General features: G+C 41.1%; 1 protein-coding gene across 1 annotated transcript; it reads right to left on the bottom strand.

Annotated features, from left to right (window-relative positions):
* Window positions 1–2573: 2573 nt before the first annotated feature.
* On the bottom strand, window positions 2574–8700 carry LOC120732131 (G protein-activated inward rectifier potassium channel 3-like). The gene is made up of 3 exons (XM_040029489.1): window positions 8060–8700; window positions 6066–7302; window positions 2574–3328 (listed from the first exon to the last, which is right to left on the bottom strand). The coding sequence occupies exons 1-3, from the start codon at window positions 8192–8194 to the stop codon at window positions 2964–2966; spliced, it is 1737 nt and encodes a 578-aa protein (XP_039885423.1). The 5' UTR covers window positions 8195–8700; the 3' UTR covers window positions 2574–2963.
* Window positions 8701–11130: the final 2430 nt, after the last annotated feature.

The raw sequence follows: 11130 nt of genomic DNA, 5'->3' as shown, positions 1-11130 counted from the left end.
TATTCTTCACCTGTAGTTTGAATGCTGAACATTTGCCTGTTTAAATCATAAGACCAGTCACTATACAGAGATGTGCTTCTGAATGTGGACGAGGTGTCTTCTGCATGCAGTAATGCAGTTCTGCTTGTGTTGAGTGATGTAAACAACTGATCGATCTAAACTCTTTAAACGTCAAAATTGATCATTAGATTTTTTTATGACACAACAGTGGTGAGTGTTCCCACCTTCTGCTCTTTGTAACTTAACGCGATCTTTCCGTTTTCGAGTTTTGGACATGATTTTGGAGTATATCTTCACAGTAGCGATTGACCGCAAAGTAAAGCTACCGGAAATGTACAACCCCACATCCGGTCTCAAACCAGGAAGTTAGCATTTTCTCGTGCACAGGGTCAATTTGATTGTTCTGTAAATAGTTTGAAATGTTTATTTAAAAAACGCCTTGGCTGCATTTTTAGGTACACCGCTGCAAAAAACTTTGTTTGAATTACTCAGTTACTTTTTTGATGAAGTAACTATATAATTAATTGCCCAGAATTGCTCATTATATACTGTATTTTGCAGACAGAGAGTTACAGGACTCTCTCCCAGACCACAGACTCATAATACAAGTCAGAGCTTTATTAAAAAATTTTAAAAAAAGAAAGTTGTGTTTTCAAAATTGGAGTTCAAGTTATTTTTACTTCCAATAGTGTTAACATACTACACAGGTCATGAACAAGATTTTTTTATTTTTTTATTTATTTTCATAAGCAGTTAATTAAAAGTAGTCTAACATAAATGTAAATGCTAGCAGGAGGGACTATGCGCCTACCTGCTGCTCCTTGGCAGGTAGCTCCATGCCCTCCTGGGTTTTAATTGCACCTTAGAACACATATGCATCAACACTACAATGAGCGGGTGGAGGGAGGTTTGGAGTCTTCTCCCACCCCCATTCTCTGCGGCCTGCTGGAGCGGGGGGGCTAGGAGGAGGAGTTGGCCGTCCGACTGCGGTCTGGGGTGTGGGGCCTCCCTGCTGCTGCGGAGTCGGGGTGGTCTGCCTCTCCCCACCCCAGGGAAAAGGGTAACACCACCTGGGTCTGGGTGCAATTCCCCCCTCCAGGGGCAAGGGTACCTAGACCCGGTTTGTAGAGTACGCTTGGGGAGTGTGATTGTGTGTACAGTGTCTCTTTATGTCTGTCTCCACGTTGGTTGAGTGTGGAGTGAGTGCATATGAGAGCATGAGGGTGGGAATGGATGTTTGTGTCTGTGTGTGCCTGTATGTCTGTGTCTATATGTCAGGTTGGGTATCAGACGCCACCTCTCTGGGGACATCTCAGGCCCTCCAAGGTTTGGAGGCCTATCTCCACCCACCACCACTTCCCCTGCCAGTGGCAGACTCCCTCAGGTGTCGGTGCGTTGGTGGTTCTTTGTGTCTGGGGGTGGGCGTCCGGGTACACACCGGCTCACTCCTTGGCGGCCGCTTATCGGGGCCTGGAGCCTGGGGCTCGCTCGGGCCACTCCGGAGGTGGGGTGCCCCCGGCCTCTCGGCCTGGGGCTCGGTCACTCAGGCACAGCTGGCTGCCGGCGGAGCTCACGGGCGCGTCACTGCAACTCCCCCTGGCTTCTGCTCCGCGGCTGCTGAGTGAGCCCTCATCTGGGACTCTCCTCAGCTCTTACTGGGACAGTGGCGCGGCTGCCCCTCTGTTGGTCTTCCTTGGTCTCTTGTGTTCTGGGGGCCTCTGGATGTCTGGAGTCTTGATCTCCTCCATACCTGCTTCATGCCCTGGAGGACGGGGCTGTGGCCCCCCCACACTCCCTAGCAGATCGTTACATGGAGAAACCTTTGGAATGCAAGCATGCTGATCCACACAGGTATGCACACAGGTGTACACACGGGTATTCACAGACGCGGACTACAGCTTTCTTGGCTGCTGCCTCAAAGCACATTGTGCGCTGTCTATCTTGCGTGCTGCACAATATCGTTTATTATTTAGTAACTATTGATATCTATGACTAGCTAGTTTATTGTGATGGTGCTTTGTTTTCTCTATTATTATGTTGCTCTTTGTTGTTTGCTGTCTCCTCTGTTTGTTTGTTTTTTGTTTGTTTTTTCTTTCTCCATACAGGTGACCCAGGAGTTTTGTTTTTTTTTTGTTTGTTTTTCTCTCTCTTCCCCCCCCTTCTCACCGTCTCTTCTCCCCTTTGGTTTTCTCTCTTTCTCTCCCCCTCTTTCTCTCATTCATTCCCCCTGTCCTATTTATTAAAAAAAAAAAAAAAAAAAAAAAATGACAAAGGATGAACTGAAGCTCTGCCATCACGTAATGTCGCATACTGCTGTTTCTGATGTCATTTAAAAAAAAAAAAAAAAAAAAAAAAAAAAATGTAAATGCTGTAATTTTAATAAACCATGTAACTTGGATGGATTCGATGCTGGCGTGTCCACAGTGCACACGTCTAATTTTGCTCACAGTGGTCCAAGGGACCGCTCAGGGAGTTTGTGTGTTCGCTCAGACACATGAAAAATTAGAGGGAACATTGGTCTGCTCTTGCCCTTTCCTCCGAAACCACAGGGAGTGATTAACACAACATTGCAATGCTGAAATACAGTGCTGCTATTTATTTAGTTGCATGAGATTAAACGCAGGTTTGTTTTGGACATGCCATAGATGAGGAAAAAAGACATTTCGGTAACAATTAAAATCAAGAATCTGCTGGTGCTTCAACTTTACTAAGAATAGTAAATCTGCAAGCATTTATGCTGTAAAATTCTATGTGTATTGCTATAGTTTAAAGCTGGACCTGTGTGCCAAAAATACTTTGGGATAAAGTTTAGCAAATAGTCAATTCAAAATATTTATTATGTATATTTACACCTGCCCTTCTTCTACAGTGAAATGCTGGTATCATCTTTTAAAAAAAAGAAAAAAAGCTTCATACTGAGAAAGTGTTTATGACCAATTCAGCTTTAAAAAGGTTAAAATGTCTTATGGCGTGCTTTTTTCGGTACCCTCTTCACTTTCATTGCCTTCTGATGCTCTCTCCTCCTGAATATTAGCAATAGTGAATCCTCCATGGGATGGTTGCTTGTCTTTGTCTTCTTCGGTCATTCCCTCTGCCCAGCTTTCCCAGTTTTGGCTGGTTCTGTGGTTTTGGACTTTGCAGTCAGCCAGAGCCATTAGCTGGTGTGCCTGGCTGGCACTGCAGTTAGGTAGTGGTACCTTGTAGGTGGTGTGGAACCGACGCAGGTCCACTCTGAATGAGCCCTTCTCCAGCGTCATGCATGGTTCAAAGCGAGCGCCCCACTCAATCTCTGTTTCAATATAGGATGTTTTGGCTTGGCACATCATCCCTGTGTTTAAAATAATGACATGGAAGTGCCTGTTAGTTTTGAAGTGAAGTGAAATCACCGTCTTAAACTGAAGTACGCATCATTTGCCACAAGATGTCTCTGGTGTGTTTGAATCCATTCGGACTTACCAAAATAAGAAAGTAGGAACTTGTCATTAAAAGTATCAACTGGCCAAATTTAGATGAGCAATACTGATTTATTTATTTATTTTTTTGCAATAATTTTTTTTTAATTCTTGAGCTTTATTTTGACATTGACATTAACAATTTCCAACAGCAAAAGTATTGGGGAAAAAAGGAAGGTTTTGATTTTACTAGAAATATCTATGTACAAATTATTTAGTTTGTTTGTTGTTCCTAAAGAGTTTCACCATAAGAAATTATATTTTCTTTTAAACTGAGATTGGAAACACTTTAGCCGGAAGAACAGTTTCTATTTGAACTTGATGCTATCTTGTAAAGATAGCATCACTGAAAGGTTTGAATACCTACTGTACAGTCATGTGAAAAAGAAAGCACACTTTCTTTCAAGTCTAAGGTTTGACACATTATAATAAGAAAAATGGTCTATTCCTTCCAGAATAAAGGAAAATATGATGATTTATTGCAGTGTGTCATTATTTATGTGACAAAAAATGAGCCAAAATGCAGAAGTAGTGGGTGAAAAATATAGTACCAGCTGTCTGACAGCTAAAGCTTTACCCATATTAGGTAATGCAAGAGGATCAGGATGTTAAGCCCAGCAGCCAAATCTGAAACAGAATAGAAAAAAAAAAACCCACAGTATTGCAGTGGCCCTTCACTATACAACTTATTTTGTCTGGACCTTAACATGTTTGAAATGTTGTGCTTGAGCTCTGCAAGAGCTGTGTTTAAACACGTACCTGCAGTCCTAGCTTCAATTTTTCACACACTGCTTCTAGATTTTGCTTCAGTTTTTGTTAAATAAACAATGACACAGCATGATACCATGTGATATGTGTCTGTTGTTATTCGTCTTAATTGATTGATTTTTATTATGGACTAGCATATAAAAAGAGCGTGCACTTTATTTTTCACAGTTGCTGAAGAATGTATGAAACAAACCACAAGGTCATAATTTGCTGCAAGAAAACTATCTAGAATCTTTAGGAACCACGTCAAAAAAAAGCAGTATCAGAAGTTTGGGTTTTTGGTGTATTATTTTGCACTTTTTTCCACAACGGTGGACAAAGTCTAAAATTAAGAAGAAAAAAAAGGGTTTCAAAAAAACCAACAGAAATAAAACTTTTTTTGTTTTTTGTTTTTTAAAAAGCCTAAAAAAACATCTGTGGTGACAATACCAGATATTGTCACCACTCTAATAGTTTCAGAATGATGCAGTTGAGCTTGAGCACTACATGGGAAAGGAAACTCAGATGTAGATATGTGATTTTTTTTTCTATAAAAAACCTTCTGCAAGGTTTGTTTTCCTGCTTTCCATACCAAAAAGATGCCAAATAAGCTGTTAAATATTTACATTCTGACTGCATTGTGGAAAGACAGTTTTCCCATCATTTACCCAGGAAACTGAATGACTTGTTGGCCTTCTCATAAATATAAATATTCCAAGATTTAGAACTTGGCAGACAGACTTGCTCTTGATAAACAATCATAGTTTTAGGGAATTGCACAGTTTACTCATCAGATGCTTCATCAAAGTCTGTTATCTTTTGTGACACTCAACCTCGGTGTGCTTTTACAGCTCAGAAGGCTGGAAATTAAATAAGGGAAAGCTTGTTGTTGCTGTTTCAGTGGAAATTGCTTTTTAAAAAACCTTTTAACCTATAAATAAACCTTCTTAATACTTACTAACTCTTAACTATTTATACACAGCAAACCATGACCCAAATGAAGAGTTCTTTAAACATTACAACATTTATCTACTTGACCTGATTATCCACATTCAATAACAACTGTGCAGCCAGCACCAAGGACATTTTTGTGGAGAAACGGTAAACAAAGAATAAGAAACATCTGCAAGTGTTTAACTTCCAGAGGAGGAGGAAACGAACACTATCGCAAATAACCCCCACCTGGGCCCCTGAAGTTTCTGCAGCAACATTCTAAGCTGTGTCTGCAAAATCGCAGGGGTATCCAAGGTTTCTGTGTGTCAAAGAGTGCACACAGTATGTGAATACACAGCAAAAGAGCAGGGTAAAACTGAACTGTAATGACTGCATGAGAACCATGGGGTTGGGTGTAGTCAACAGCTGTAAATAATTAGCATAAACCTTAGTTATAGCCAAGTTCAAGTATTACAGAATTTTACCAAGCCCTCTTCCAGAAAAAGTGGTGGGTGGGATTTTTTCAGGTGTGGTTTTTTGGCAATCATTAAATGTCTGGTCCACAAAAAAAGAGAGGGAAAAAATCAATGACTGAGAGAATACTGCATCCCAGTTTCCTAATTCCTGAAAACTATTATTAATGAGGCTACTAACTGGTAGTGCAGGGGTAAATGGTTAGCACTGCAGCCTCAGATTGAGAGGGTTGCTCTGGATGGAGTTTTGATCATTTCTCTGTACTTGCACAGCTTTTATGTGGAAATCCCATGCTTCCTCTCACTGAACATGCTTTCTCTCACCTCCTATGACATTCTTGCAAAAAAACCCATCTTATTCTCAAAAACAAAGTCAAAGTAAAGTTTTTTGCAGTTGTTTTATATTAAAATGAGACTTTTGGAGGTACAAGTAGTTTCTTTTTGAATGTCAATTACTCACCTGTGGCCTCAACAATTCCTTCTAAAATAACAATGATCTCAAACTGCTGTCTTCTGAGTTGCTCTGGACCCAGCTCCCACAGCGGACTGTCGCAGTCAATATTGTGCTGAATGACTTGAGGCTCCACCAGGAAAAGTCGGTCTGAGCCAGTTTCATAACCAAGGTTAATCTCTGTCTGCTCGAGAGGCAAGAACTCTCCCTCTGCTGTTTGCCGGGACTTGATTAACTTTGCACGAACCTTTGCGTCCACCATGTGACTTTCTCTGAGGTCTCCCAGGCGGAACATCAAGCAGAGCTGGTCATCCCGGTTAGCAATGACACAAGTGCGACTGAAAAGAAGTGTCTCCGCTCGCTTCTTGGGTCGGGATATTTTAACAAACATGCAGCCTACCATGAGAGCATCTATCATGGACCCAACAATGCATTGCGTCATGACCAGCACCACACCTTCGTGGCAGCTGGGAGACACTGTGCGTGATCCATAACCAATGGTGCGCTGTGTCTCCACTGAGAAAAGAAGAGCAGAGATAAAATCATCTACACCCAAATAGCAGGGTGCGCGGTCTATGAGGTTTTCTTCAGGGGTGGTGAGTGGCTTCTCCTTTTCTAGGTCACCTCTAAAGAAAGCATTCAAGAAGTAGAGCACAGCAAAGAAAAACCAGGTGACAATGTAGCACATCATGAAGACAAATAAGAACCATCTGTACTGGAGGTCCACAAAAGAAGTAAAGATATCAGACAGGAAACGGCCCCTTTCTGAAATATGACAAAGGTTGACTCGGCACTTTCCATCTTTGGCGACATAGCGAAGTTGTTCTCTTGTTTCTGGAGTGATGGTAGGGGTTTGGTTACTTTCACTCTCTAGAAGTTTACTCCTGGCCTTTGCAAGCTTCTCCATCTCTCTAGCAGGGCTGGATATGTTGCTTTTTGCCGGTGAGAGCGGCGTGCTGTGGAGCGGACTGTGGGTAATGACATGAAGGGGACTAATGCAGCCGATTTCAGGCACGCTGAGGGCATGGCGAGGGTAGCGTGAAAGACTCTTGGTCTCCCTGAGTGAGCAACGACGCAAGAGGTCTTGTTCTCTATCTATAAGACAATGAGTATAAGAGGGAAGCAAAGAAATGTTGCTTTGGTGAGGAAAGTCTGTTGTGCTTTTGTGGCGTTGCCTTGCTGTTGTAAGGTCAGAAAAAGTCCCTGGCATGATATCTGGGAGAGGAAGCGTCATGTCTGTATCTGGCTGGAAGGGGAAAGAAAAGTGCATTTTTAGTGTGCTTGCAAATTCATGAAGGTCATTTCAGTTCACTGGGATAGACTCCAGCTTCACTGAGGCTAAAATAGGTCATGGCTGAATGGTGGGAAAAACACAGGAGGAAAAGCAACTACATGGTAAATCTTGGGGGAGCAAACATTTTTTTGAACTTGTTGACTTAGCTTTTAGTGACTTTTGTTGACTAAAAGCTTACATGACATTTTTTATTTCACCATTCATTAACCGCACAGAGAAGGCATTGTTTTCTTTAAGCAAACAGTATTATTAAAGTTCTTCATGACTGGGCCAAGTGTCCTTTTTTTTGGAAATCAAAATATGAATCACCCTATTAAATCAGTACTTCGTAATACAGCCCACAAGTACAGGGATAATGTAAATATGGTCTCCTGAGAACTGAGAAAAAACTTTCAGTTTAACTAACTTTTGTGATTCCCTGCCTCACTGGGGCTAAAAGAGACCACCCAAACACATGAGACATCATTGGAAAGGCCACATCAGGACTTAGTCAAAATAAGAATACGGTTGATTGGTCAAAGACTATTTTGTTCTGGGAGTAAGTGCTCGGAAAAATGTCACATTCATAATATTATCACACAAGGGCAGACTGGAAAAGACTGTGTGTGCCCAACTTGTAAGATTTTTTTTTATCACAAAACTCTCAGGTTTGACTTTACAAAGACATTTGGGGGGAAAAAAGTTTGGAAAACAAAACTCACTGTCTTACATTTATTGAATAACTCTTGCACCTAACCTCGTCCCCCGAAGGTGTGGAATGGACAACCATGACAGATTTCGGTTGACAGGGCATAGATGTTCGCCGTCCCCTCATCTCATCCTGGGTGGTTGTGGGAGGTCCCATGGCTACCCTACTAATTTATGTTAACTTGGAGCCAGGACAGCATGTCCTCTTCAGATTATAGTCTTTTCTTCCACTAGATCACATCAAAGAAATCCAAAAGCAAAAAACACTTGCAGCAGAGAATTGTGATCGAGTGCAAAGTCTTCCCATTGATTGTAAATACTAGAACAAAAGACCAGATTTTCAACAGGGTTTGAACTTTTAAACATGCAATAATAGAGTTAACACTATTATTCTTGCTAGCACCATCGTGACTGGCAATAAAATTCCGAGGTATTTCTGGATGACTCGCAGAGTAAATTAATCCAGTGCTTACTTCCAGAGTGAGCTATTCTCTGAGTCGCTCTGTGGCAGCCAGATTCAAAGCATTTCCCTTTAAAGCAATGTTTCTAAAGAAATAAAAAGGAACACTGACGAGCAAAACACACTCAAACAGAAAGCATTAGCTAGGTAAGCTGGACTAAGCCTAATCATGCTGTCTCAGCCTTCTGCAGAGTAGGGTAGAGTGGACTCAGCTACTGTCTTATATAGAAAGGACAGAGTACTAAGGTTATGTGACCCAAGGCTTAGTTCAAATAATCCTAAAAAGGCTAAAAATCTAAAAATGACTAACGCGACAGAAAGTTTGGAAATGTGCCGGAGGTCACATAGGCCTATAGGCCTATGTGACCTCCTTTATATATAACTTAATATATATTAAGTTACCAGGTGAAAAAAAGTGATGGTAATATCTACGTAATCCTTACAGAGGATCTTTTTTTTTAATCCCGTATGTGAAATGAAGTTAAAACGATATTATGCTTTTTAAAGGGCATCAGTGGTGCATAAACACTATAAATATGTCATGTTAGCCCATTAGTAGGTGGTTGCTATAGGTAAATGTTGACGTGATAAGTGAAGTTTAGCTTTTAAAAATGGATAACCAAAAAACGTGCAAATTCTATACATCCTTTCTATTCTACTTTTTCTCACACTCCAGCCCTTTACTCACACACAGTAGCGGTTTTTGATACGGGCGACACGGGCGGTTGCCCGGGGCAGCATCGTGGTGGGGGGTGGATTCACGGGCAAAAAAATAATAATAATAATAAATTGCTTGTACTCATGCTGCCCCGACATCAGCCAGCGCATATTGGGTATGTCATAGGCACCGATCGGTTTTCTATCGCCCATTTGCTGGGAGTAAGGGCGCCCTCCGTTTGCGAGGTGCGCCTGCTGCTTGCGGCACAGGGAGGAGAGGGCGGGGCGGCGGGGGATTCTGTGGCTGGCTGGAGCAGCATCTAATAACCAACTCAAAAAATAAAACAAAATAAAAACAAACCAACAAACACGAAAACACGAGACATTATGAGACAGACTTATAATTTGCACCGATGTTTTTTTGAAATTCTATACGCGAAAAGTGAGCGCGAGAGCCCTCGGTGCGCCTGCGCGCTGCTGAAGTCAAAGTAAACTTTATTGTCATCTCCGCTACATACAGTCAAGTATATAGAGAGACGAGACGACGAGGCTCCAGTTACAGCAGTGCAAGTAAACAAACAACAAATATAAGAAGAGTAAGAAAATAAATACACACTTTAGGACCAGGGGTAAAGGGATCAATAACAATTTAAAATTTATAATTTGCAGTTTGATGATCTCACACACAACCTGTCGACAGGGGAGGGAGGCCGGCTGCTTCCAGATAGAGCACATTTCATTCATAATGACGTAAATCCAAGCCCATTATGTATTCATGATCTGAATCCTGGGTTGTGTGAAATCCCAGAAATGCACCCTAGACAAAGTGAATCTGTGAACTAAGGTGTAGGTCTATTAGGTTATGTTGTGGTGATCCTCGAGTTGGGGGATTTGTGTTCATACTGGAGTGCAAAATTAAAACCAATGAAAGATGGACAAGAAAAGTTCAAAGCCAGGTGCTCAGTTTAGAAAAAAGAGAAAAGAAGAGGAGGAGAAACGAGCAAAAGATACAGGTAAGCAGATGTGTCATTGGATAATGGCAGGTATCCTGAAAGAATCAGAATAGAAAGAATCAGAATTAATCCCTAAGGAAATAATGTGGGTTACAGTTGCTCCAAAGAGAAATGGTAAAAAACAGTAACAGTAACAGACTAAACTCCAAACAATACATTATGTTACAGATTTTAATATTAATTAGTCAGTGTCAATTGTTGATTTGTCCTGTTCTCATTGTATGACGAATTATGATGGGTGTTTGGTAGCCGTTTGCATACAATGCATAGGGGAGACCGGGGATAGTTGTAACATTTTTGACATTTCTGTCTGTAAATTGGAGCTCTTTTAAGGTAGTGGATTCAAAATGTAATGCAAAGTATTTACATGTCTCTGCTATTAAATAGTGCAGCTATTTTCTCTGCAGCACAATTACCCATTGCATGGTATGGTCTCAAACACAAAGAGTGAAATGTTACAATTAACCCCATAGTCTGGGTTAGTTGTAACATATCCTGGGGTGAAATGTAACACAATGAAATAAGGGTACTAACAAAACATTAACATGTAATCTTTGTTTATTCAACACATGAATGCACTTAGAGCCATTTATGTAGCTCTGTGTGTGTGTGACAGAATGCAGAAATCTAGCTTTTGAACATATTCCAACCCCCCCAAAAAAGACAAATTATGGAATTTTCTGCAACTGAATATATCATTAATTTTGGTTGGTCTTTCTTGAGTTTGGTCCCATTGGCTCAGTGGGCATCATAACCTACAACTCTTGCACCAATTTTGAACATAACAATGAAGCTGAAAAAATGTAGTTGTTCACCAGCATCGCAATTCCATTACTTTTTATCATGGCTTACATTGGTGTGGTTTTCAAAGTGCTTCAGAAAGATGAGGAAATCTGTTTCTTGCACCCATCCTGAATTATTTCCACTACCAGTACTTCCTACTGGTCCATCTCTGACACAGTG

The sequence above is a fragment of the Simochromis diagramma genome, unplaced genomic scaffold, assembly GCF_900408965.1.
Source record: "Simochromis diagramma unplaced genomic scaffold, fSimDia1.1 OVJJ01000361.1, whole genome shotgun sequence".
Lineage (NCBI taxonomy): Eukaryota > Metazoa > Chordata > Actinopteri > Cichliformes > Cichlidae > Simochromis > Simochromis diagramma.
Note: the sequence above shows the minus strand (reverse complement) of the source record. Positions and strands in the feature narration are given on the sequence as shown.

Coding starts and splice junctions, on each gene's coding strand:
- LOC120732131 (XM_040029489.1), bottom strand. CDS start 8,194: ATGGGACCTCCCACAACCACCCAGGATGAGATGAGGGGACGGCGAACA. Junction 7,303..8,059: donor GCAAGAGTTATTCAATAAAT/GTAAGACAGTGA, acceptor TTCCCCTTCCAG/CCAGATACAGACATGACGCT. Junction 3,329..6,065: donor AGGAATTGTTGAGGCCACAG/GTGAGTAATTGA, acceptor TTTTAAACACAG/GGATGATGTGCCAAGCCAAA.